This window comes from Chlamydotis macqueenii, chromosome 1, assembly GCF_036417535.1.
Source record: "Chlamydotis macqueenii isolate bChlMac1 chromosome 1, bChlMac1.mat, whole genome shotgun sequence".
Classification (NCBI taxonomy): domain Eukaryota; kingdom Metazoa; phylum Chordata; class Aves; order Otidiformes; family Otididae; genus Chlamydotis; species Chlamydotis macqueenii.
In genome coordinates, this window is record NC_141556.1 from 102944231 (window position 1) to 102972226 (window position 27996).

At 41.6% G+C, this 27996-nt stretch overlaps 1 protein-coding gene across 2 annotated transcripts; it reads left to right on the plus strand.

Annotated features, from left to right (window-relative positions):
- Positions 1-27957, plus strand: VGLL3 (vestigial like family member 3). 2 transcript variants are annotated; one of them, XM_086763664.1, is made up of 4 exons: positions 1-301; positions 9617-9872; positions 15277-15777; positions 22012-27957. In XM_086763664.1, the coding sequence occupies exons 1-4, from the start codon at positions 197-199 to the stop codon at positions 22053-22055; spliced, it is 906 nt and encodes a 301-aa protein (XP_086619790.1). In that variant the 5' UTR covers positions 1-196; the 3' UTR covers positions 22056-27957. The 2 variants fall into 2 exon arrangements, with proteins under 2 accessions (XP_086619790.1, XP_086619801.1); XM_086763675.1 differs by having other exon boundaries at positions 9620-9872.
- The last annotated feature ends 39 nt before the right edge of the window (positions 27958-27996 follow it).

The following is a 27996-nucleotide window of genomic DNA, read 5'->3' on the forward strand; positions in this document are numbered from 1 at the left end:
CGCCGCGCTATAAGTGCGGGCGCGGGGCGCGGCGGGTGCCGAAGATGCGCTGGCAGCCGGGGCTGCGCGGCGCCCCGCCGCGGCCGCCCTGCGCGGAGGAGAGGGAGAAGAAGAAGAAGGAAGAGGAGAAAGAAGAAGACGAAGGAGAAGAAGAAGAAGAAGAGGAGGGAGGTGGTGGTGCGGGGCGGCCGCGGCCATGAGCTGCTCGGACGTGGCCATGCAGCAGCCCGCCCCGGCGGCGTGCGGGGCGCCCCGCTATCTGCCCGGCAGCGGGGCCGCCCCCGCGGCGGGCTGCCCGCAGGTGAGCTGCGGGAAGGGAAGAAGGGTTGCGCGGAAACACCTCGCAAGTGGGGGCGGACTGGGAGGTGGGGGGGGGGATTTTTGGGGAGGACACCCCCCTCCCGCCCCTCCTTAGGGGGCTGCATAGCGCATCGCTGGCTGGCCGGGGCGGAGACCTCCGGCCAGCCAGCGATGCGCTATGCAGCCCTCGGCCTGATTTGGAGATGCGGGGAGCTGGTGAGGGTGCCCTAGAGCAGCGGAGGCTGGTAAGAGCTCTTTTTTAAAAAAAAAAAAAAAAAGAGAAAACAAAACCCCCTCATTTTCCCCCAAATTCCTGTATTTGGAAGGGTGGGTGTTGGATTGCTCGGCTGGAGAAAGTTATTTCTCGCCTTCTTCCCACCCTCGCTCCGCCCGCTTTCCCTGCCTTTGCCGCCTGCCGGTGCGGTGCGGTCCGCGGGCGCGCACAGCGCTGGCGGGAGGGGAGCTGCGCTGTTCCCTGCGGATGGGGCGCGCCGCGCCGCTCACTCCGGCTCATCTCCTAGAAGATCGGCTCCGGCGAGTTTCCAGCTGAATTTGGTGATCAGATGTATTTAAAAAAAAAAAAAAAAAAAAAAAAGAATCAGGAAATTCTTATCAGGCTGACAGCATTTTTAGACTATGCAGTGCGTGGGTGAAGCGGGACTAATATTGACTTGGCCCTAATGTAGTCATCTGAGAATACATTTTTTGGTTGTTGCTGCATTCCATAAGGTTTTATCATTATTATCCATGAAGATTGTTTTCTCCGTACATGGGAAGTGACCCCTAATATCAACTTGCCTGGGAGACACGAATATGGGCTAAAACATTAAAATTCCTATCGCGTGTTACTGGTTTATTTATTTTTTTTTCTTTATTGTTGGGATAAAGAGCCCATTTGCAGAAATGATACCCCAGTGAACTTTTCCAGGTTGCTCGTGTTGTTCGCTGTAAACGCGGACTCTGGAAAACTTGTGAGTTTTTTTTCTGTTGCAGCATGCCTTCGTTATTCTTTTTTCTTTAATCTAGGTCACTGCTTGCAGCACCTTCGATCTATACAGTAATTTTACTTATGAGCTTTGAATTTGAATATCTGGAGCTCCAGTTGTTAGCCTGCATGATTTGGAGGAAAAATAAATAAATAATTTTGAATAACTTGACTTCTTGACTAAGAGACCTAGAAGCAGAAAACTCCAATTGAAACTTTGTTGAACTTTTTGACACTTAACTCCATAGGTGATCGGCTCTATTTGTTTTCCAGACCTGGACTATAAAACGCATAGTACGTGAAAATCTATTGAACGATCACTAGCAGCTGTGTCACGCTCAAGTGCCATTTCTTTTTACTTTTAAACAGAATCATGAAATTTCTCCATCAGCTGTAAGCAGCACCAGATATGAAATGTCCCAGAGGCACCCTAATGAACACCAAAGTTTCTTGAAATTTAATTTTAAATAAAGTGAGTTCTTGTGGGTTGTGCTATTTAAGAAGACAGGAGGTAGATATGCAAGGCAAGAAACATAGAATGCTCTGTTGAGCTACTACAGCTAGCGAGTCGTGGCCAGCACGATATATCCCGTTACTACCAAAAAGCATTCTAAACTTTGCTATCCTACATGTTATTGACGATTTGTTTTGGTTAATCCTGCTTGCACCAATTTTCCTGAAATATTTGGAGCTGGAGGGTCTTCACAAACGAATCAAATGTCAGACTGGAAAACCAAACTGTTGTTGCTGAACTAAGAATGTTGCACCCTCTTAATTCCAGCAGCTGCGAACTTTAGAGCATTTTATGTATTTCCAAAAGCATTTTCCGATGCTTTAAAAAAAACCCAAGCCAACAAAGTAAACATGGAATTAACTCCTCATGCATCTGTAGTCATAGTGGAAAGATTTGTTATTTGGGTAACATATGACATTTTGCAAGTCTCTGTTTCTTCAGAATTGTCCTGTCAGGGACAGTTAATCACCTGGTAAAGAGTGTAAGAAAGAAGGATGAAGAATCTGTTGCCAGCTTTTTGTTTCTTCTCACACATGTGTTCAACATGTAAAACACTCTTGCGCTCTCCGTGAGGATGATGACCAGTTTAAAGAATGTTCTTTGCCAGAATTAAAACTGTGGTTTAAAAATAACAGTGAGGGAAGATGAATTAGTGGGATATCTTAAAATTAAAGCTCTACATTGGAGCTGATAAAGTGGAACTCACCCTTAAAATATCTGAGAACTCAATTTAAGCATTTTTTGTTGGTGTTGTACTACTCTGTTGTCTTCTGGTACCCAGTAAAATGGTTTGTTTTCTGAGAGGGAAAGCTTTTCCATGCTGTGCTCTTGTTGGCTTTCCTTTCCCTGTCAGTGTGAGGAGATGTAGGTGTGTGATTCTAACTAAAGCCTGTGCATCTTCGTAGCCATTTGTCATAATTCTTTCACAAACATGTGATTCGTTATGCCAGCTTTTGGTATCAGTTCTGTATCCTTTAAAAGCAGAGCAAGCTCCTTAGCTGTGGCGCTGCTGTGGCAGATGTATAGGCTAAAGTTCTGGGCCGCAGTGTCTCTCTGGAGAGGTAACCTCATCACATTTCTATAGGTCTCATGCTGCATACGTGGATCAGGAGAAGTGTCTCCAGCAAGCGGCTGGTGTTGTTTCACTGCTCTGCAGTAGAAGGGGTTTGAATGGATGTCTCTTTTCTTTTTCTTTTTCTTTTTTTTTTTTTTTTGAATAACAGATCTTGGATTACTTTCAAATGATGGACTAGTATACCACCAGACTGTGCAGAAGTGACATTATTTTTTTTGGGTGAGGATGGTCCATCATGCCTTTTTAAAGTTGCCCCACTCTGAATTACTCCTACATTTTTGTATCTGTAGTTTTCATTCTCTTAAAAGCAGTGCAGAACCGATTTTTGCCTTGCACAGCAGTGCAGAATTTCTGGAAGTTTAGCTTTCAGTAATCCGTAGCCAAGAAAGGACTTGCTGGCAAATTAATTTAGACGGGATTTTTTTTTTTTTTAAGAGCTCAGTGGACTGAAGCCTGAATTCCTATTTAATTTTAATGACAGTGAAGGCTTAGCACCTTAGATCTTTGAGACTACTGAAGTCCAGGGTGTTTGTTGGAGGGAAGTAAGTGAAGTAGGGACATGTACATGCTCATATGATGCCAGAAGGAACTGATGAAAATGGGGTGTGGCCCTAATTCTACAGATACATCGAGGTTTCCATATTCCTTTGCCAAAAGACAAAGCGACTGTGTGCCGGTGTTACAATAAGAACATGTTCCTGTATGCGCTAAGGAGTGTGGCTGCGCAAGTGTAAAGCCCTGGAGAATGGCGAAAGTAAAACTGTCTTCAGCGTACGTTTTCCTGAGGGGCTGCACAGCTGTAGTCGTAAGTTTTGGCTTTCCTGTGGGTTGGGTGAGGAATGGGTGTAACAGAGCTGCTCATTTGAAGGGACACATAATGTGGAAACACATAATCGGTGAAGAATCCCATTGTGCTCTTGGCACACACAAAACACCATGACGTCTTGCCATGCCCTGTCAGTCTCGGTATAGCACGCTGCGGAGCTGAGGCTGAGGAAGGATTCACCCTGGCTCTCTAACAGCGGAGCCTAAGACCTTTGAAATAGGAAGTTACAGTAAATGGTCATTTTGGAATTTCTGCATTATAGATGTAGACAGCTAAGCCAACACCATCCTTGCTAAATCAAGTCTTGCATAAAGAGTTGTGATATGCTCAAGTCAGACTTTCTGCTGGCAGTGCTGTAGACAGACTTTTTCCAGATAAGGGCTTGTCTTCATCAGCAAATTAGGTCACTAACTCAGCTCTTCCTTCCAAAGTAACAACATCGCAGACAAGGACAAGTCGCGTTTAATGTTCTGTCAGCTGGCTGTAGCTAAACTCTAATTCACGTACTGCAACTTAGTTTTTCAGTGAAGTTCTTTGTATCACATGCTCACAACTTTGAGGATGGGCTTAGTACACCTCTTAAAGGGTGTTGCAGTCCGCAGCGTCTAACACAGCAGGTAACAGCAGAAGACAGCATCATGTTTAGGTTTTGTAGTTCGGATGCTTTCTCAAGGCTTGTTCTGAAGCCTAGTGGTTCCCCTGCTACTGACTTTGCTGGAAACTGAATCAGACCTATATAATTCATCTTTAAGGGCTACTTTCAGTATTATGGGTTGTAAAACCTGAATTAAATCTTGCCCTCTGTGGAAGCTTTTGTTGGTTTGTTTTGTTTAATCCCACGAGACACTGCTGGTTTAAAAAATTTGTCTTGCTTTACTTTGTCATTCTGATTGGGACCAAATTCTGTTTGATCTTCCTCTATCTGCATAAAAATAGAGCTTTAGACTTTAATGGTACACCTCTGTTTAGATGTACAGCAAAAGTTATATAAATTCATTCTTTTCCCTCCCCTTCCCTCCCTCAGCAGAGCACAGCAGGAGCTGCAGGCTGTACTGCTGCAAACCCAGTGGCTCACCTGAAAGCCAGCATGTGGCTTTGCCCTTGGCTTGCTCATTTGCGAGGGTAGAAGTTAGCATTTCATGTTTTCAGGGCATGCTGTAAATACCGCTTTCAGGCCCAGCATTCCATGCTGTGATTGCCTGAAATTGTCTTCTTCCTTGAATACTTTCTGTGTTATCAATAGGAGCCTGCTTGGCAGACAGCTCCACAAATGGAGGACTGTCCGTGATTTGCCTTGAGTTTGTTGCTGAAATTCCTTCTCAGAAGCTTATGTCAATTGACAGCCTTTTTCTCAGGATAGGGTCATATAGTGTTTCCTCAGTGCAGTTATTCTTTATTTTTGGTTCCTGTTCTTTCTCTCATAATGGAAAATCTGTAACAGGTGGCCACAGGCACAGCAGACTTTCATGCTTGGGAGCATAAAGGACCATATGCTGTATGATGGCATGTATGGAGATAATAAGTTGTAGGACTAGGCAACCAGCTTATATGTATTATAAAAGCTGGCCTGAATTTTGCATTCAAGTTTGGCTAAACTAAAACTTTCTCCCCTCTCAACTGTGCTCGATTGCTTTTCTGTTTTGCTGCCTACTAGCTGGGTTCAGCTGCAAGTGAATTTTTTTTCAGTTTGCGAAGAGGAATGTTCTGACATTTTTACCAGACACCCTGGGTGAGGTCTGGGACCCTTGAAGTCAGTTGGACTTTTGCCATTGGCTTTAATGTGGCCAGAATTTCACTGCATGAGAACAGTTTTGCTTGGTTCCGGATAGGGTACGTCAGAAAATAACCGGAATCTTCGAGACAAGGGTTTTGTGTGAGATTTTGGACCACATGTTTTCTTGGTCTACAAGTGATCAGTTTTCCTCCAGAAGACAGGATGATGTTTATGCAGTTATAAACATCTTTAATATTCCTTTATTAGAGGTGATTTGCTATTGACCTTTAGTTTCCTTTTGTTAGACAACTTGCGGTTAAGAATTTAAATTCTCTTTGAAGCACCCTGTTTGTGAATATACAGAATAATAAAAACAATATTGCTTTAAGCCGAATTCAACCCGTACTGTACAGCACTATTTACCCAGAGGTTGTACCGTTCGTCCTTTAGCCACAATCTTGGTCTATTATCTCAGCTGGTATCAGGTGCCATAGACACTGAATTTCCCTATTTCCCAGTACGCTAAGCTGACTTTTAATTCTGTATTCTGGATCTTGGCCAAGATGAGATCTTGCGTGTTTGTTTTGTTTTGTTTTTCAGTGGCTGCTTAATCTCAGTGTCTAGTTTGCAAGGAAGAGAGAGGTGGAATTCATGAATATATGAAAGTATTAGAGATCTGATCATAGGCAGGAAACATATTGTATTTGGTCAGAAAATACTCATTGTAGAGATATTACAGATGCTGTTGCCTGCTTAAATATGTGCCAGAACTGTTTGTATGAATAAAGTACAAATGAAAGTGGGCTAGCCCAGATCAGTTGCCAGAAACCTAACCTCTTTTTCGTTTCATTTCATCCCGTCCCCCCCCTCCACTGCTATGATGGTGGGACAAATTCATTTAGCCGTTGATGATCTTATGTACTTTTCCAGTCACACAAAGGCAGTCAGAAATGCTACGAGAAGATCGCTGTTAAGGTCAGAACAAGTAAGATGGAATTTGTGTGCAGGCAGGGTATTTCAAGGGAGAAAACATTCTTAAAGGATGTATACAATGAAAAGAGTGTATCTACGCTGCATACAAGGAAAACTTCTTGAGTCACTTTATCTTGCTGTAGTCTCTTATTTAAACAGTCTTGTAATTACAGGCTGATAATTTATTTCCGAAGTACAAATTAAGTAAATCTATATCTGATTGCAGGCTTGATGCAGTCTTGAAAAATGTTTTAATTTAGAACTCTCATCCTTTGCAAAAAGCTTAGCACAAAATAAGACTTTTCACTGTGAATAACTGCAGTCCGTACACAAGGCCGTGTCCTTGTCTGTCAATACTACTATCTTTTTTTCACACACACACAAAAAAAAAAAAAAAACCAACAAAAAAAACCCCAAAAAATGAGATCTGGTGTTTTCAAAACCAGCAAGTGCTTAGAATATCTTGTAATGATTGCCATGGACTGGAGGGGAGGGAGGAGAGTTGAAATGGAAAACGAATTAGATTCTTAGGCAGTGGAAGAGGGAACATTCCTGCACAGAGAAGCGACTCTGCAGATAAGTTTTAATTTCCTGAGGTTCAGTTTCTATATAGGAACATTGAAAGACTTCCTTCCTGATAACCAATTCAAGCCAGGGGCTATATTAAATGATGTGTTTCTGTATATAATTGCATGCTTGTATATGTATTTGCATACTCGCAGTATAAATACAAATAGTGATAAATACAAATATAGATCTAAATACCTATAATGATAAACGTCAACTTTTAAAGCATATTGCATGTGTTCGAGGTCTGGCATATACACTGCGGCTGAGATCTCATAATATATCAATATCTATTTAGACTTCTATAAAGGATCTTTTTAATACTGTGTCTCTACATAAAAACCACAACCCAACCAAAAACAAAAATGAAAAAAATACCCTCCCCGAGCACTTGTCTTGCATTTTTGAGAGGGTCTGGCTTATGGAGCACCTTTAAAAATGATCATGTCACTGAGGGAGATGTGTTACAGATTTCTAATGCATATATGCCCTATATCTGCAATATTATAACCATTTCTGTCCTAAGATCTCATTGTTCCATGATTACTTAGGCAAAGCCATGAAGCTCACTGTAAGTGATATCTGAGTAAGCATTTCAGGAACAAATATGAGGAGACTTTTTCTTTGTTTACAGAAGGCCCAAAGCGTTTACAAAAAAGTATATGTCACCTCAAATTCTGCATTTGCAAAAAAATTAGTTTCAGTGCTGGAGACTATGTTTCTTTTTAACAATTATTTTCTAATAAAACAGCTTTAATTTGCTATTTCCATTGTTTTTTCTTTCTTTTTAAAAAGTAAATCCTACAGTTTTTCTTTATATGCTATAAGAAGTTGGGATAAAATCGTAAGTTTAAATAAGTAATTCTGTGCTAGGCAGAGCCATGGTATAACTTGCTTTGTGAAGCACAGATTTACTCAAATTCCAGACCATTACCTAGATATCCCAAACTGTAAAATAACATTACTTATATCCCTGATTGCAGTTCAAGTAACAGCATCGGAATTAAAGGTATTACGGAACTGGTTTATGTTTATCAGTTAACCTACTGTAATGACAGATTCATCACTGAATTGCTATGAGCTTTTAGTATTATAGGTTTTAATTCCACTAGTCAATAGCTCTTTCATACAGTTAAATTTTTTAATAAGTACTCATAATTAAGAATTAGCCCCCAGAGTATCTGTATTGTATTATGATGAGAGAATTTGTATCGTCTTACACAATTTTAGAAAGCACAAAATGTAAATGTTTTGATGGTACAGAAGATCAGAAAATGACTTTAAATTATTTCTAAATTGGACAAGCATATTTATTGTACAAATGGAACTTTATAGACTGTGTAGTTGTTTAACTTTTTCTTTAGAACAACTCTGGAAAAAGGGAAAAAAGTAATAAACTTAAAGAGATTCTGATTGTGCTAAAGTGCTGCCAAGCGAACCACAAAAGATAAATCAAACTGTAATTCCATAGAAAAGCTATGAAATACTTCTACATATGTGTGCTGTAGTTGTTTTGGGGTTCTTGAAGCTGCTTGTGTGTAAAGTCAGCTGTGGAAACAGCTAGCTAACTAAAAGCTATGGCTCCTGCAGCTTGACTGTTGTGGGGAGATATTTTTTCTATGAAAACAGTTGTAAAGTGGAACATCTGAAAGATATGTTCCATGCAGAATGGATCTTCACACACGTTTATTTTGACATTTAGGTTTGATTTGAGAGAGAGAAAAGAGATTCTGAAATAGCCATTCACAGATGGCTTGTACAGTTTTTTTTTTTTGGTTTTTTTTTTTTATATGCTTCTCTATGGTTTCGATTTGGGGTGGATTTTTTTTGCATGTGTTTGCAGACTTGTCAATCCCCCTCCTCAAGTTCACATGTTTAATTTTTTATGACTTGAATTTTTGTAGTTTTTTCCAGAAGCTGGTGTTTAAAAAATAAAAAGAAAAACACCAGCCCCAAAACAACAACAAAAAAACAACCCAACCCAAACCAAGGAACGAAATAAAACCTGCAACCCACCCCCAAAACCCTACTTACCACCCTAAGATATAGCTTCCTATTATAAAATTTTTCTTGGCAGTGAGTGAGAATTTATGTATTTTGTGGACTTCGATAATACAATGGAAGATTTTACAGGAGGCACCAAATTCTTCCATCTTTACACCTTCAGCAAGGAGTAGATGTAGGGAGTCCAGAGGGCCATGTACTCTTAACTAGGGGAGCGTGGCTGGCAAAACCTGCTGCATGTCCAGCTAGATGAGTGAAATGCAATCGTTGTGTATCTGGCCACCCTTCTGTAGGGCTGTACTCAACCTCTGTAGCCTTTACGGACGCGAATATCCTTTCCAGGTGGGAGTCAGAAGTGAATTGTTAGAGTCTGTCTTTTTTCTTTTGAAGGTATTGAGTGAAAGCCAGTGCTGATAAATTGTGGTTGTGAAATTTGCCTGAGAAGCAGGCCCATCTGTGTGCGTGGAATAAAAACTCTAAGTGGCGCTGGTAATCTCTCCTTTGTGAAATGTCGATGCAAAATATCCCTTTATTCCAACTGTAATTATGACATGAATATTCAATGTATTCAGTTATTTTTCTTTACGGAAAGCAGATGTTGAGCTTACACTGAATGCCATCAGTGATACATCTCTTGTTTGTTTTGTTTTTAATCCCAGAAGAAGTTAGCTGTATACAACAAGATGCAGGAGTCTCTGGAAGTGACCCTTCCCAGCAAACAAGAGGAGGATGAGAAAGACCAGCCTGCCGAGATGGAGTACCTTAATTCTCGCTGCGTCCTTTTCACTTACTTCCAGGGAGACATTGGTTCAGTAGTGGACGAACACTTCTCAAGAGCTTTGAGTCAAGCCAGTAGCTTCAATCCAGAAACTGCCCTTACCAAGAGCAAGGCAGGGCTAAGTCCTCTGTGGAGAGGTAAGATGAGCAATAACTTGCTCTCTATGGTGTGGCTTGCTCAGTCTGTGTTGTGGTAACACATATGGCATTGCAGGTGAAATTTTGCTCCTCTGTGGTGGTGGAAAAATACCCCCAAATTTGAAAGAATCAAGGAGCTTCTTGAGATTGAGTGATCTGAAGTGTTAAACGGGGAAAGAGGCACCAAAGGCGTGGAAGAAGCTGGCGTTTCCCTCTTTTGCCATAACCCGCGGCTCTGCTGAGGCCTGGAAGGAACGGGGCAGAGCTCACGTGGCTTCACAAACGTCTGCTGCAAGGTTGGAGGCTTTTTTTTTAAGCTCCAAGTGTGAAACTTGGCCTGTGAGGCAAGAGCAAAGCTGTTTGGGTTGCTGGCCTTGGATGTGACGAGACTCATGCAGCCTTCTTGGGTGACTTTGCCAGGTGATTTAAGATTTGTCTATGGCTGCTTTCCAGGTGGGGAGGAGCCAGCAGATGCTAGAATAGCCCTGGCCCACGTGGCTGCAGCCGTGTGGCACAGTGCGTTGCAGCCTGACCAGGGGCAGAGCTCACAGGAGAGATATGGCCGTCGCTACTGGCTTCCCATGTGTGAAATAGGGGTGACGTTACTATGCTTCTAAGCAGGGAGTAGACATGTGGTAGGTGCTGCGAGGCATTTGCTGTAATGCTGTAATGCTCGTGCCTCATAATGCATACAAGCATCATCAATGTAACAAAGAGCAGATCTTGCCAGATAAACTAGGTAGACTTTCCAGATAAGATTTCAAAATTGGTGACAGAATAAATTGTGCTGGTAAGATGCTATTTCCATTTTGTTGAATGTGGCAGCCTGGGTAGTTTTTCAGATCCACAGCTGTGTTATTTTTGATCGTGTGTTTAGGTGGACTGACAAAGGGACACGAACTAAGTGTAGTGAGCAATGGCCTTGCATCGGGTTGAGTGAGAGAGATACTGTGAGGATCCTTGTAGGAGTGGTGGTGTTCATAATCAGCAATGCTGAGGTGAGAGTGTATTGATGAAAGTCACAGATAACAGAGAGAGACAGGATTTTTGGAAATCACTGTGAAGAGGAAAAATAGCACAGAAAAACTTGCTTTCCAGAAGGATGATGACAAATCCGAGGAAGTTTAAGCAAAGGTCAGCACAAGTGGCTAGGGAGCTAGAGGAATTTATGGCTTGAGCCGGGACCATTAATGTTAATGGGAAATTTTCCGTCGACTCGTCTGAGAGCAGGATTGAACCAATGCTTACTAAAAAGGAGACTGGAGCATTTATAAATGGCCCAGACAGGCTATAAATGTTCTAGAGATGGGATCAAGGCAGTCCCTAGAGACCCCATGCCTACAGCAAGCCCTTTTCATGAGCTTCAAGACATACCATAGGTAGGTTGTGTGTCTTCTCTTTGGCCTCACACATACCCCGCTGAATTTCCCTGGCTCCCCTCATTGTTGCACAGCTGTTCCCAGAGAGCTCTGCAGGGGACAGGGTGGCCTGGCATAAGGGTTATTCAGCCATACTGCCTCCTCACCCGGCATGCCCCATGCCATCAATGGGGAATGGAGGTTTGCGTGTTCTGAAAGCCTTCCTGGAATAAAGTAAGGGGATATGGCCTCGGCCGTCGCTGCACCTGCTGAAGCAGTATGAAAATCCCCGGGGAGGGCACTGGGCAGGGCTGCTTGGTTCTGCGCTGTGGATGCTGAGAAAGCTGAGGATATCTGCTTCTCCAGAGAAGATAAGCTGACGAGATTTATCAGGCCCACATGAATTTCTGAAACATGCTTACTTCAAAAAAGTGGGGAAGGAGTGATGCTACCACCTTGGTCTGGTTCATGTACAGTTGTCAGGTAGATACTCAGTTACAGCAAATGGATGTCAATTTGTAATCTATCACTTATCATTAGCTTGAACATCTTTTTATAAACAACCTTCATGGGTAGTGAGAATTTTTTTCAATAAATTACTGAAAGATAAATTAAAAGAAATTTTTCTTATGCAATAGCTGTTTTGGAAGGTACAGTTTTAAATGGAAAGTGTGTGGGCATGAACTCACTACTCGGCTCGCTGCGTTATTTCTCCTTTACCTGAAAGGAAGGATTAGTAATTTTTTCAGGTTGTTTTTTTTTTTTTTTCATCTTCTTGTGGGGTTCTTTTAGTGTCCTGATGGAAGAGCAAACTGTAATTTCATCATTAAGGTGATACTGTGGATTTTTTTGTTGCGAGGAGGGATTTTGCTTATGTACGGCAAATAGAACCTGTTGTCCTGAAAAGAGCAAGTTTTGGTATTTTGTATGTTGAAAATACTCATCAGCTTAGGCTAAAATTAAGTTCAAAACTGACCTTCAATAAGATATAGTTCCCTACAACAGGCTCCAGAAACATGGACTTTGAATATTCAATTGTGGGTATAGCTACCTGAAATCTTTTGACGGGTTAGGTTTTTTCCTTTCTTGGACTTTGGGTTTTTGTTGGTTTTATTTATTTATTTAGGTTTTTCTTTTTTTGTTACTTCTGCCTTAACTGAGAAGTAGTGTTGTACTACAGAAAATTCCATACTTTGTCTTCTTTACAGCATGTGCGCTTTGGCATGTTTTCAGTGCGTGTTGGCCAGCCACCATGAACATTTACGTTAGTCACCGCTTCGTGGTATCTGAGATGTTGCCATCTCCCTGCCTCCCTCTACTTAGAATAGGATACTTTGGTAACTGTAGTATCTTTCTTGGCAGGCAATTTTTGTTAAATGCCTCCTTCCCCTCTCCTGAAAGCCTGTGGAAGCTACTCAGATTATTATTATTTTTTCTTTCGCAAGTAAAGTACTGAAATGGTTGTTTCCCCTTTGCCACATCCCACAGAGGGCAGGTATCTGACATGATGGCATCTATAAAGATAACTGGTTGTGCTCACTATTTTAAAGGTGGGAAGGAGAGGAGGCCCTTGAAACACCTTGGAAATGTGTGGTGGTTGGGGGTTGTGGCTCAACATAGAGATGGTTCTTGTTGATGGAGTTGCTGCACCCTTAATATTTAGTAGCATCCTCTGTGAGCACTCAGGGTGGATGAAGTTTTCTTATGTGTTCATATAACCTTGCACCTCCAGTGACATGACTCGACTTTGACCAGTGAGGTTGGTCTCTGCAGTTATGCTTAATGGTGTCTTGGTGGTGGCTGATCCATGACAGTTTCTGACAGCGGCAATGGCTTTGTTGTGCGCAGGTTTGAAAAATGGAGATGACTAAACATGTTTTCTGTGGCCTAGACCTTCTATATGGGGTTTGAACTAGATGATCTTTAAGGTCCCTTCCAACCCAACCTATTCTATGACTGGTAAAGCCAAGCTAGTATGCAACCTGGGTTGAATTCATATTGGCAAATCCAGTGGTTTAAAAGTGCTCTCTCATGGTATTAAAATTGTCCTTCAGTCACTTTGTGGTTTTCTGCACTTTTTTGAAGTGAGATGGTTTGGATTTAGGGCTTTTCCATGCAGATAACAGCCAGATAGTTTCCAAAACCTCTTGATTACAGAGATTAATTTTCCAGAATACTGGCAATGGATTGTCAAGCTGTGATCCTCTGTCAAGCAGTGAGGAAAACAACAGACTGGACATGAAGAAGCTTGTTTTTCCTCTTTTTTTTTTTTTTTGTCAGCCCTGCTGCCAACACTGTAAGCCATGTGCACTCTGTATCTTAGCCTAATCCCTTATAACAAGGAACAATTTACAAACAAGGAACAATACCAATTTTGGAGGGGTGTTGAGGCTTCTGTTATATGCTTGAAGCTCTCTCCAGTCTTCTGGGATGAATTACAATAGAAATACATTGTTAAAAAAAAAGAAGCAATCTTTTGAAGAAAGCCGTGTTGGAATACAGTTTGCTAGATAAGCTTGCAGCCTCTGAAGCAGTTTGATACAAAAGGAAGTTCTCTGCATTTTTCCGTAGTGGGTTTGTAATGTTTATTCCTCATATCGGAAGTTAATCAGGCTCAATAAACTGCCTAAATCAAAGCCAATTTATAAGTCTATTATTTTTATGGATTTTTAAAACAGATACATGAGTGTCCTGGTGATGCAGTCAGAAAACACTTCTACAGTTTTTGTTTCCAAAATATTTTTGTGTAAGTGAAGTTTGGAGGCAGGAGTGTTTGAAGAATCTGTTCATTCACAGTGGTGTCTTCACCCAAGTCTCATTCCAGTTGCTTGCTAAACAAAGCAAAACAAAAGGTCATTTAAAAAAAAAATTGTAAATGTTATATGAGGAACAGAGGATTCCTTACCTCGTCAAATATTAAACTTCCCCGGCTTTATTTCTCTGTAGGATATTTTTATGATTGTTCTTTCATCAGAGGTAAAGTCCTGTATTTTTATGTTTCCATCTTTGACCAAAAAAACCCCTATTTGAGCTGAGACATATTGCATGAAGCAGTACTTTCAAACATGAGCTGGCAGGAGGATTGTGAGAATGGAGATGCCAATACTTTCCTACACATAAAAAACCACTAACTGCTCCTTCAAAAAAGGAATTTTTAGAAAGTGATTCAATAATGTAGAGGTATTGGAATCCATTTAAATATAAGTTGAGCCCTAGCAGCAAGTCTTTTACTTCTGACAAAAACTTCTTTCAGTTATGTAGCTGATTCTGCTTGTCTGATCCTAGTGGGTACAGAGCAACATGGTATATTCTGTAAGGGACCAACGTAAGATACATTAGATACAATCTTTATCCCATCAAAGCATGCAATTATTTTGAGAAGATCTGGTATTCTTCCTTTAGACAAATGTGTCGTATTATGCAGCATGACCTGGCTCCATGTCCTCTGAACCATTTACAGCCACAACAGCTGCCTTTCTAAATGATATATTCTGGTCCGGTCAGAAGTTAGCCTCTTCTTATAATTCCTGTACCAAGATCCTGAGAGAGCTGTGACTCTTCAGCCTGGAGAATTCTTCTTGGGAGGACCCTATCAATATGTGCAAATACCTGCTGGGAGGGAATGAAGATGAGGGAGCCAGGCTTTCCTCAGCAATGCGTGCTTATGTGACAAGAGGCAATAGGCATGAATTAGAAAACAGAAAATTCCAACACAACAAAACATTGGTGGTTTTTTTTTTTTTTAATTGTTGAAGGTGGCCAAACACTGGAACAGATTGCCCAGAGAGGTTGTGGAGCTTGGATGTCAGTGAAAATCTGACCGGACACAGTCCTGCACAACCTGCTTCAGGTGACTCCACTTGAGCAGGAGAGTTGGACTACATGATCTCAAGAGGGTCCCCTCCTACCTCAACTGTCCTATGATTCTGTAATTGCTGAGGAAGCTTGAGTTCAGTGTTGAAAGAGCAGAAAAATAATTGTGGGGTTTTTCTCACTGAGTTTGTTGTTCAGCTTCAGTCATACTTCATTTCTCTCCTCTCTACCAGAAAGCTCAACAATTTCAAGCCAAAGGAGCAGTTTCCCAACTTCATTTTGGACCAGCTCTTATCAGCCTCCACCTCCACCATGCTTAAGTGGAGTACACCCTGATTTCCCCGTTACTGCACCAGGCACCTTTCCAACACCAGATCCCAGCAGCTGGCCAGGACATGGCCTTCATCAGACTGCCCCGCCTCCTCCCCCTGCTGCATCTGAATCCTGGCATTATCCTTTAGCATCTCAGGTGAGCCCTTCGTATGCACACATGCATGACATGTACATGCATCGCCATCACCCTCACCCACACATGCACCATCACCACCCCAGCTCACACCGCGACCCCCGGTATGGGTCCCTGCTGATGCCTTCAGTCCGGGCAGCCAGGATTCCTGCTCCCCAGTGTGACATGACAAAGACAGATCCTGCTACTGTCACCAGCGCTACCTCAGCATGGGCTGGAGCCTTTCACGGAACAGTGGACATTGTGCCAAGCTTTGGGTTTGACACAGGTAAGATGGTTCAATTGTGTCTGTGACTTGTTTTAGCGGGAAGAATTTGAACAAAGAAGTGGACTCCCTGCAGCTGAAGCAGGGCTTGTTCTCAGAGCCTTCTCCAAATACATTTCCAGGAGGCAATCCCTCCTGAAATTACTGTCAGGGCAGATGAGCTGTGAAACATCCAGCTCTCGCTGCCTTTTGCTGAGAGACCTTTGTCTGCCTTGATCCCATTCAAGCCAAACAAGTTGTGACATTATAGGTGACTTTTTTTTTTTCTTTAAATCCTGTGGGAAACGGTTAATTAAACCTCCATGTGGAAGCTTCCAGCTTGTTCAGTTAACTCATATGTGCATTCACCAAAATATAGCTCCAATGAGGACTGAACTAATAACTTGTCAGTACATGAGGATTGCATCTTACTCATCTAAATTGGAACAGATCAGCATTTCCTTCCTGTGTAGTATCCAGGAGAGAGTAGAGGTACTGGTTGAGCGGTGCTCACCATCAAACTAAATTTCTTTCTGTAGTGTCCAGGCAGAGGTCTGTGAATCAGATTCATTTTCCTGCAGGGCCTGTAGCCATAGGACAGCATCCATAAACTACATCTGCATCTGTGAGCTTTGACTGGCAGGCTCTCATCAGCTCTCATCCTCATGTTAGGAGCAGTCTAGCAGCCCTCAGTGTTCATAGCTGCTTGTGATCAGGTGATGAGTGACTAACAGTTTCCAGCACATCCATCCTGGAGCCCATATGCACTATTGAGGTCTCCTTTTTCTGCTTGGTATTTATCTGACCAGCAGCAATCCTTGCAGATTAGTACTTCTTAAATACATTATTTGTTAAGGAAATAGTAGGTTCGTTTCTCTCTTCCTTTTTCCTTAAGGTATCTGTTTGTCTGTCTTCTTGATAGCTGTAGCTACCTGATTCAATGTGTGAGAAGCACTTCCTTGCTTTGATCAGTATGCAGGGGAAAAAGAATTGGTAGAGAAAAATATGCTATTTCTTAAATATGAAAGAATATGAACACAAAACCCAATTCTAGCTGAGCTAACCTAACACAAATCTCTCTCTCTTCACTTAATAGCAACTGGGAACCAATAGCAATTGGGAACCAATAATCTCTTCTAAACACCATGCCACTTGCTGCCTCAAGAAATTAAGAAAAAGCATAATAAGATTCTCAACACTGGTCAATTTTATATCTATTAATAACACTTCCAGCTGTGCCAATGATACAAAAGGAATTACATTTTGTGCCTTTGGGTATAAAATGATAATCTGACAAGACTAGGATCTCAGCCTTTTCTTGGTGCTGCCTGCTCCTTGTGGACATCCCTGTGTAGGGGTAGAGTTGGATGCTAATTTTATCAGGATCCTGATTTGGCAGTGCTTAGCAGTGGCTTGAATGTCTTGTAGTTGCCTACTCAGTGTGGGAGGCAGTGGAGAAGGCCTGAACTGGCCCATGCCTGATGTATGGGCCATGAGTTCCTGTGGGGGAAAAGAAAGAGGGGAAGTGATGTGTGACTAGTTTGTCAGAGCAAAGGGTCTCAGCAGAGCAGCATCTTGCTTGTTTGTGACTATTCAAAATGGTCATGTGCTGGAACACAACAGCAAAACCTTATCAGGCAGCCCCAGTTTGGGATGTAAGGCTTCAGAAAGAAGAGAGCAAGCAATGAAACACAGCAGGTAGTGGTAGCCTGTGACATTACAATTCCTTGCTCTCTTACCCTGCACACTCATCTCTCCTGTGCTCTCCAAGCAGAGGCGTGCTGGGAGCAGCAGGAAGGCTCTGAGTTCCCTTTCCAGCCTTGCCTACAGCTGGTAGATTTGAGCGACAGCTATTCAAAGCCTGATCGTGGTGAAAAGAGGGAGCTTATTTGCCCCAGTGTTTTGCATGCATCTCAAATGCTGTCATCCCACAGAAGGTGAGCTGTGCTGCTGGGGAGAGGAAGGGGTGGCTGGAGCTCCATACGGAGTCACATCCAGCACTCACCAGTGCAGGTGAAGCCTTTCTGGCTTCATCTTCACTCCAGGGGAGCATTATACTGGATAAATCTCCACGTCATGTGGAATTTCATTACATTTAACTCCCATGTGAGGCAGCAACCTTAGCAGAGGCTAAAAACTGAAGGGCCTGGAAGGATGTACTGGCTTTCTGAGGCATAGAAGTGGTTGCTGCTGAGTAGAGTAAGGTCAGAGAGGCAAGAAAACTTCAGTTCTGGAAGTCTTTGGTCATATCTCCCTGGAGAATAAAAGACATCAACCTGTGGAGCTGGCAATGTATCAGATTCCATGAGCTTCAGATGATTTATATAGAAAAGCTCATTTGGTATCTACCTAGACATTGATTTTCAGAGCTCTTCAGATGTGAAATTCTCCTCCCTCCCCTCTTGTGGGTCACATTTCTTGCATTACTGTCACACGCGATTATGGAAACATTTGCAAAATTCCTCATGCTGAATTATATGGAATGATATTGCAGGAATCTGGGCAGGCTGGCTGTAATCTTACTGTCTTCCAGCTACATTGTTGCATCTTTGCCATACTAAGCCAAATAGTCGATCTCATGAATGGATGATGCTGAATCACTTCAAAGGTTAAGAGAGGGTTACCCCTGCATGCATGGTACAGTTTGGAAATTTATGTTTCAGAACAGATTGTGTGGGACATCAGCGTATCACCACCGTTTGTAGAACTAACAAAGTATTGACCTGTCTCGCACATCTGTTTGAACTTACATGGTCCTGGTTTAGAGGATGAAGAGGGATTTAGCTACCTGATTCCTGTTAAATGTGGCTTAATCCTCACATTGTGTGCTGCAAATTAACCCTTTTAGAAGCTTCTTTATTGCTACAAGTGGGATTAAAGAAAATGCTCATCTACATCAAAATCTATCAAAACCTGTTATATTTGTGGCTGCTGGTATGCAATGTCTTTCCAAAGCTGAAGTGCCCAGGCTATAATGCTCAATATAAAAGTATGTTTTGTATCAAGCATTGGTAGAAGCACATTGATATAAGCACAGCATGTTTGTGCTTTAGGCCACAATTCCCTGCCCTGCCAATGTCAAGCAAAGCAAGGTCTGCCTCTAACAACATTGACTGCAGTTCATGGCATACTTACAAGAGAGCATTGCTGCAGCCGTAATCCGACAGTGCTGGGTCTAAATCCTCGTGTTTACATTAAGAGTACACAAGCCAAGTTGAGGACTTAAAACCAGGGGGAAGGTGGGAATTGCTGTCTTTGCAGCCACTGGAGCTGATGGTTACAGCCATCAGCATTCTCCTCAGGAGCAGGGCAGGAGGCTGCTCTCCTCACTGGACACTTCAGGTGGTCGATTGGATCCAGCTGTGCTGGCAGCTGCCAGGTCTGCTGGCAGGAGGGAGGAGAGCAGAGCAACTTGCCCTGCTACTGAAGAACCAAGGAGGATATCCTGTCCTGCTGTTGGACAGATGTGCTGAGGGAGGTTTGCTGTAGCCTCAGCACACCAAAAGCAGAGCAGGATTTTGGCATATCTAAGTGCTGTAAGTCTATCTTAAAATTGAGGTGCACATCCTTCATCGTGCAAAGTTGTGCACATTGGGGGTGCATAACTTTACATTTAGGTGAATTAATCAGCAACCTCTAGTCCTGGCTAACTATGGGAAGTCCACTTTCAGAAATGCCTATAGGGCAGTGTGTCACATTGAATACGGAATTTGAGAGGTCAGTCTCCTGCCTTTTGTAGAGCTGTCTCTGTTTACATACACCCCCTGAGTTTGTCACAACTCGTTAAGTTTGTTTAGATGTTCCCACAGAACCTGCATTCTGCTTGTGTGGCAATTAGCTATAGACATGGGGAGCTGTGCTGGTGTGGCAATACTGACTCATGCAACACAAGCGAGGATGTCTTTGTGAAGAGGAAAATGTTCTTGCAGCAGGCTGCTTGGTTAGCAGCAGGGCTGCACTTGGATGGCATATTAAGACTGTAGGTAGCCTTGCCATGAAGGAAATGGGAATATAATGAGGAAAAGGCATGGAAAGTGATCCACTTTACTGTGGAACACTTTCCTCCGCTGTAACTAAGGCAGCTTTGCTTTTTTGGATTGTTTCCTGTGACTGTTTAGACTTTGTAGCCATACCTTAAACCTCCTTATTACAGTTATTTCTGTTGTTGCAAAGGCACCTAACTCAGAAGGTGTCTGTTCAGCTGGTTATTCCACTTCTACCAGTTGCTACTTTTGGGTGGACATCCTCTTGAACAGGTGTGTGTGTAATTTTTTTTTTTTTTTCAGTTGCTAGCAGCCATATAACCTGTTTCTGTTCTCATCAGCTTTCACTGCCTCTGGTGGTGTTTAGTGCTCCACTGGTGAACTTAGATGACTTCCTTACACTCGGAAAGATTTCTGCAGTCTGAGTCTATTTTTTTTTCTTTTTATCTTCTTTGTTTTAAAAAAAAAATTGTAAACAGAAGGGAAAAAGTAACACAAAATTATCATTGCTAACTTTGAGAGAGCTTTGAAGGAGACTAACAGCAGTTTATTATTACTCTGCCTGTGACCAATGCTGCCAGGAAAACAAGTGACTCTTAAGCCAGAAGGAGACATCCTCTTTGAGTAAAGAGCCTCTGAACATGTTTTCATGGGCATGCTTTATTTGAGGGATATCCCAGTTTTTACAGTCTAAAGAAACAGGTGCAAGTGCATGTGAGATGGAACAGAGAGCCACTGAATAGAGTTTGGCATGCTATACCTGTGTACTCTGCTCTCCGTGTCTGTTCACTGCAGGACACACAAGCATTAGGATGCTGCTTGGGGGATCCTTACACAGGCAGAGCAATGTGCTGTCATCCTTAATGTGACTGTTAATGGCTTTGTAGCTCAACTCCGATGTTGACCATCATTAGAGATTTAACTGGTCTACAGTACACCTAAAACAAGGAGATGGTGGTCAGATCTGAACCCATTATGCCTGTTAAGCTTTTTGAAAACATGTGGGGTCTTCCTTTGTGTTTCACTATGTGATCAGATATGGAAATGAGAGATCCATGCTTAGCACATGGATCTGTCAATTTTCACAGGTTAACAACCAAATGAACACAGAGCTTCAATAGTTGCAACATCATTGATGTCTGGAGTTGCACCTACTTACATGAGTGGTGAAATTGGCCCTAAATTCCTAGCAGATCAGGTAGTTGATGCATTGGTCTTGGTACACTGTGTAGCAGGGCAATAGATAGTGTGTATGACTCAGAGCAGAGCATTGCTGTCTATATAGCAATGATGATTCATAGTAGGAAGTGCACCTTTCATTTCACAAAATGTGATTTTCTTGGCTGAGAACATCAAAGGACAAATTTTAAAACAGTGAGTCCTAAGCACCTTATTGCCTCTTAAACTATGTGCCTGCACCTCTCACCTTTCTATTTTCCCTATAAAGGAGCAAGAATGTATCCTCTTTGGGAAGTTTCATCCACGCCTCCTCCTCTATTGTCTGGTTTTTAGGTATGCGCCCTGTTGGGTGTAAATCTAATAAAGATTGAATCCCTCTGGAGCAGAGAAAACCCTGATTATAAGACAGGTTCCAAGTCTATAATGCTAAAGCCACAACATAGCACCACATTTATTAGATAGTCCTCACTTTTTATAAAGGAAAATGTTAGAGTAACTCATAACAAATGCAAGCTGAAAATCATTAATTTTTCCCATGTGGAAGCACTAGCCATTCTTGGCTAAAAATCTGACACTCAGTAGGTGAAATTATTCGGGTTTTTTACACGCTACGGGAACCTCTCCTTTGTAAGGTGAAATGCCACAGAAACTATGAGATCCCAAACTGTCACGCGCCCTTTCTAAAAGAGGTTGGGTCTGTGGCTGGCCCCTATCAGGAAAAATTATTCTGTTGTCTACTGGATTATCTGTGCAGACCTTGCTGGAGGATTTTATCACGCCATACCATGCTCCAAATGAGGCCAAAACAAGGAAGTGCACACAGGATTTTATCAGTATTCCTAAACCGCTTGAGCCAGTCTAAAACTTAAGTGTGGTTTAAGCTTATCCCACATAAAATATAAAATCGGGAGCAAAGAAATGTTACTAACAAGTCCACTAGGCTGGTAAATTGTGGGATTTTTTTCTTTTTTTTTTCTTTTTTTTTTTTTTAAATAAAAAAAAAAACCCTGTTTATCCTTACTTCAGTTGCTTGGGGAGGGGGAGGAAAAAACTGTATCAAATTTTAATTTTTTTTTTTTTTTTTTCTGAAATGTAGGTCTACAGCATCAGGACAAGAGCAAGGAAACTTCTTGGTTCTGAAGTTCAGATAAATTAAGACCAGCTAGAGCTGGAGTCAGTGCAGATGGGCAGGCGATACAAGTCGTTGACTCCTTCTGTATGGGACAAAGGACACACATGAAAATGAAGAGCCTACCATTCTGGTCTTGCTATTGAGCCTTGTGTTCCTAAGGCTGTTTATGGGTCCCAACAGTGTTGGAAAAACCAAAAACCTAACTTTTCTTTCTTTCCTCATCTGAGCCTGCTGCAGCTGGGCAAGCTAACTCCTTTCTGCTCCTTTAACAGTGTTTTGTTTTGTTTGGCTTGATATTTTTATGAACAGTCTCGATTGTCAGGAAAAAGACTCTCCCTTGACTACAGTGCCCCTCCTTTCAGGAATACAGTATTTTGTAGCTCTTTGTGCATCTATTTTTGTAGAAATACAGAAAGTTTGGGTAAGGATTGATGGGCTATTTTAGGATGACGTATTTTTTTAAAAAAAAAAATTGTAAAATTGTTAAGTTCTGTTTAAAGAACTTGCTCTCAGAGAAGCACTGGCAAAAAAAAATGTATAAAATGCTATTTTTAGATGTCTGTGATGTGTTTGTGCATTTTGGGTTTTTTTGTTTGTTACCTCAAATGTCTATCTTTCCTTTCTTTTTAAAGAGCTAGACCTTCCTTGTTTCCACATTACTAGATTTTGATGTTTTTGTCCTTTTGTTCTGGCTTAAGCAAGTATAATTCACACCTAAAGTTTCAGCCAAATATTTTTCCTGCTGTTGTTAGATTGTGGTAAGGGTGTTTTCATTTTCTTGCTTCTAAGGGTGGCTTTGTGCTGTGCTGATTGTCAGAAACTTGTAAACACCTTTAGCATGGAGCAAAGCCTAGTGTTACAGGAACTGCGTTTCCAACCCATCCATTCTTTCAAAATGGACCAAATATTCTTACGGATTTAAATCAGACATGAGTTTGGGCTTCATTCATGATCCATTGAAGCTGTTGAACACAGTCTCATACAGATTATGTTTCAGGCTCTCATAATGCTCATAAACATCAGTATACTCCTATGTTAACTCATGAGGCAGGGCTTTCAGCTAAGCAATTTCAGTGGCAGTAACTTACAACATCAATTTTTAGGAAAGAAATATCAGTTTTATAAAAAAGTGTGACTTGTGGAAACAAAATGTTTTCAACTGGCCTGATCTGTCTGCTGAGCACCTCAAGGAAAGTGCTGAAATTTTCAACTCTGTTGACTTAAAAATGTTTTTCTAACCTAAGATTTGCTGTAGGCCTTACTGAGACCCCAGCTGCAGATCTTGAATTTCATAATAGGTTGCACATGCTCAGCGTGCACAAATTCAGGCGTGGCTGATGTCTGGGTAAGAATTTGAACTTAGAGATGAAGTGACCACATCTAGCCACAGTGCTCTGCAAGGTCATTGGAAACCCCATTTCTGGCCTAGGCCTTGGGTCTGACTGGCATAGTAAGGACTTTAGTGGATCCAATCCTGAGTAAGAGCTGCAAGATTACCCTTGTCAGCTCCAGTCCTGCGATGGGCTGGAGCGGAGTCAGCCCCCATGCCCAACCTTAGTGACTCCAGTGTCAGCATGTGCTTACGTGGAGCTCAATGTGGAATCGGGGCCTGGATTGCCAAATCCTAGCTGTTTCTTGGAGGTGTTACCTTTCTGCTCTGTGCACACAGGGTCCCTCTGTAATATTTCCCAAGGCTCTTATAACCTATTATATTTCTATTACCACTGTTTTCAGACATCCTTGTCTGAAAGACAAGCCAGCTAAATGGAAACCAAGACATAAACACATGGCTGAGATAAGAAACAGTTTAATTTTAAGGCAACGAGCATTTTAACTGTAGATTTGTCAGGTGGAGACCACATGGATCTGCATGTGAAAGGGGAGGGGGAGTGTTGGGATGTGCATGCCACTCCAAAGTTCAGGCCTCCCTTCCTGTGCTGCTGCTTCTCTCCAGGCTTTTTGAACTTGATCCTATGAGGTATTGAGCGTTCTACCTTGCCACGTGAGAGAGCCTGACATGCTGGCAATGGAGGCATTAGGATTATGTCACAATTTGACAAAAGCCTTAAGTCTTTACCTTGCAGATTTGACGTTTGAGACAGCACAAAAATGCTGAATGGACTGTGCTTAAATATTACTTTAAAATAGTAGGGTTGTAGTTTCTGTGTTGGGATGCTGAATTAAATGTGGTGGAGTTTTTTTTCCTCATCCTTATAGTCCATCAGCATTACCTTCTCTTAATAAATTTCGCTCTCATGACATTTATGTATATTATTGCCGCTCTGGCAGAGCTAGCTCCTCAATTTGACAATGAATTTGTAATGCAATGGGAAAACTGTATGGGAGGGAACATAAGTAATAGCTGCCACAGTTCACTTTCTTATCAGGACAGTATAGTTCAGGTAATAACTCAAGAATAAGAGTTCTGACTTAAGAATTCTGACAGTATTAGAAATCCTAGGAGGAAAATACATCCAAGTTTTTTTTTTATTATTTTTTTTTTTCCTGGACTTGGCAAAGCTGGAAGCCAAAGAGGCAATGTATCCTTTTTGAACTTCAGGGCTGGAGGGTTTGGGTGGCAGGGGAAGCAAAGGAAAAGGCAACATTTCTTTTTGAGGTGTAGTGTGTTTGACTTCCTGAAATAGTTTAAAGTCTAGCAAGAGCAGTCAGTTCATTGCCTTTCTCTTTGCAAGTACAGATCATGAGGGACCTCCTCCTGTTCCCTATAGATGTCAAAACAGAATGCGACAGGAAAAAACAGGCCAACAGTTTGCACTGGAATACCTTTCTGGATTGTCTTATTGAGTTGATGGGTAGTGGGGATGAATACGTGGTGAAGGTATTGCCTCTTCCACCTCAAGGACTACTGTTATGTGCCCAGTTTCCACTGCTGAACCTGTGAGTGTGCTGAAGGAACTTCTGTTGCTCTGGGAATAAGTGGCAAGAAAAACCTGCTATCGTCTATGGCCATTCATGCACCAGTCAATGAACTTTGAAAGTCAAATAAATTCTTTTTTTTTTTCTTAGTTGCTAACCATCCCATGTACTAACAAGTGAGTTGAAAGTAAAAGTACAAGTGCGTAGCAGTAACCCTACTTCTATGTTCTAAAATTTGAAGAATGGGAAAGAAAAAATCCTTCCCTGGGACTAACTTTTAAGTTAAATTCAACAGATTTACTTCTGCGTCTCATACACGCATACTTATATACATGCACAAATGTGCTTATGAGAAGCAGATGCTGTGTCGGTTTTGCTCTTGAAAGAGGAGGGGAATGCTTGCTCATGATGTTGCAGTTATGGAGAATTGATGGCAGTGTGAAAGAAACAGAAATGTTAAGACTGCTCATGTTTCCACAGATAGGAAAAAAAGACCCTTAAAATCAGGTCACAGACAAGTTATGTATCTTAACACATTACCAAATGAGTTGTTTCATTCTTTTTGTATGTGGTGAGTTCTGATGCTGTCCCAAGAAAGTCGATGATTCATTTTGCAAGGACTTATAAAACATGATGTACTCTGTCACTATTTCTGGGAGAACATAGTGAAATTATTGGTTTATTTCAAGAACATCTACATCCTAAACTTCTTAAAGTTGTCCAGGCTTCGATTTTATTCCTATTAATGTTGAGAAATCTGCTGTCAATTTTTGTGTCTTTGAAGACTAGGTGGCTTCAAGCTGTCTACTAGTTTTTGAAAAGCAAATAAGAGTTTGTTTCCACTGGGCATTTCCATCCCAACAAGATGATGGAATAGTGCAGCTACTGACTGCCTACCGGATTTGATTTCTGGAGAGCTGAACAAGCTATGTGTGGCAATATTAAATGCAGTTTGTTCTGATGCCTCTCCTTACCAGACACACAAATTCAGTTATCAGTTCATATGATACCTCTTTCATAGTGTAAAGATCTTCACTGAATAGCAGTTTTCTCTCAATCGTCTATTTCTGCCTCAAAAGATACTTTCAAGGATGAATCTCTCATTACAGCTTTCAGAGAGAGCAGAGACTGTGGGAGGGGTGACATTTACCCCCACCTGCACTTAGGATGAATTTGTCTGTACCCAGCCTTTCTGCTTCCAGGCTATTGTGTATGTCTTGCTCTCCTTCCACAATTCTTTATGTGTATGTATGTATTTATATACATATATATATACACACAAATGTGTATCTGTACATGGTTCCCTCCATTCCACCCTCATGCTTCAAATGCACATCCTTTGGAAATTAAGTGAATGGTATCACTAAATCTCATCAGAGACTGAGAAAATGTAGGCGTTTTATTGCATTCTCTGTAACCTCAGGAGTGAATGGAAATTTTTCATACTTGTGAAAAACAAAAACAAACAACAGAAACCCAACAAAAAAAACCCCCACCTTTTGAACTCCCTGATTTGTTGTATCTGTAAAGATGACCATGGATTCAGCAGAGTTGTGTACAGAGGTGCAATATATTGCCTTTCAGTAGACATGCCTATCTTTTTGAATATGATTCTTTTAATTAATTTCAGTTACAAGCTTTTTCTCCATATCAATGGACCAGCAACATATATTTCTTATAAAAATTTAGAAATATATATATTTAAAAAAATGACTTCTTGGCTTTAATATGTCAACCTTTGAGCTTTTAAGGGGTATTTGGATGATAAATATTGTTTGTGTGTGGATTTTTAAAAAAACGTTGATGCATGTTGTTTGGAACTGAAATCTCATGTAAAGCAGGAAAATATTTAAAAATAAATATTACTTTTACATATTAGCCCTATGGGCACAATCTGACAGTTGTGATTCAGGAAGATGTCCCTTGAAAGACTAAGGGACTCTTGCCTGAGCAAGGCCAAAATCCAGCCCCTGTAACAGAAGAGGCAGATGCAGTCTTCTTGCAAAGGTTGAGCTGGTAGAGCTGTGAGCAGAGATGATCCTCTCCAGCATTGTAATGTAGATGCTTAGTCAGCCACTGCTCAACATATTAAAATTAGGCTTTGTTGGCAGGTTTACACTTGCCCCTTCTTACAGGGTGAACTGCTTGCCAAGGGAAATTCAAGATGTCCCTGGAAATCTGTGGTTTAGCTACCCTTGGTCTACACAGTGCTCATGATCCTTTTGCTGTTCTTGCTCTGCAGTCTCTGTGACACCACAATGGGACCTGTGAAAGCTGTGCTGGAGTTCCCTGCGAAACGCAGGATGTTTTTAGCTCCCAGTAAAGACAGTTTAGGAATGGGGGTAATTATCACAGTTACCTCATGTACCTGCTCAAAGGCTCAAGCCTTCAAGACGGATCAACGGTACACCATTGATGATGGCTATTTGCCTAGGGGAGCCCGAAGACTGCTTCCTCCCCTTGGTGTCTTTGGAAATCTTTGATGGCACTGAGATCATTGAGACCAGCCTTCAATGCCCAAATTGCAGTCCAGTGTTGGCTGGCACAGCATGGTGGCCTGGGATCTGGTCCAGCATTGGTGGACATCAATTAGAATCAGCATTGGTTCCGCTGAGCTTAGGCTCAGGTAACTTGTACCTATAGACAACTGATATTTGTAGCAATCAAGGTTTACAGTAATCTAGTAAAGTATCTGCAGAACTATGCTGCACTTTCCCTGCTAGCTGTTTGTAGCTGTTGTTTAAAACCATCATCAGTCAAATCAGGGTGTCTGTCCTCCCCCCTACCTGTTTTCCAACCCTGCTTCCCTCAAAGCTACATTGAACTTTTTTTGCCCCTCTCCATTGAAACTGATGGGGGGGCTTTGTATAAAGTGTCACTGTTTTAATTACTGAATAAATAATTTAATGTGAATTTTATTGTTATATTTTTATGTAGCATTTTCAGTTTGGTCTGTATTTCTCAACAATTAGCTAATGCTTTCTTTTTATTCTTATGCAACTGAAGAACTCATAAATCTCTTTGTAAATTACAGCATCTTGAGTTTCTATTTTTTTTTTCATGAAATTAATT

Coding starts and splice junctions, on each gene's coding strand:
- VGLL3 (XM_086763664.1), top strand. CDS start 197: ATGAGCTGCTCGGACGTGGCCATGCAGCAGCCCGCCCCGGCGGCGTGC. Junction 9,873..15,276: donor GCTAAGTCCTCTGTGGAGAG/GTAAGATGAGCA, acceptor CCTCTCTACCAG/AAAGCTCAACAATTTCAAGC. Junction 15,778..22,011: donor AAGCTTTGGGTTTGACACAG/GTAAGATGGTTC, acceptor TCTGAAATGTAG/GTCTACAGCATCAGGACAAG.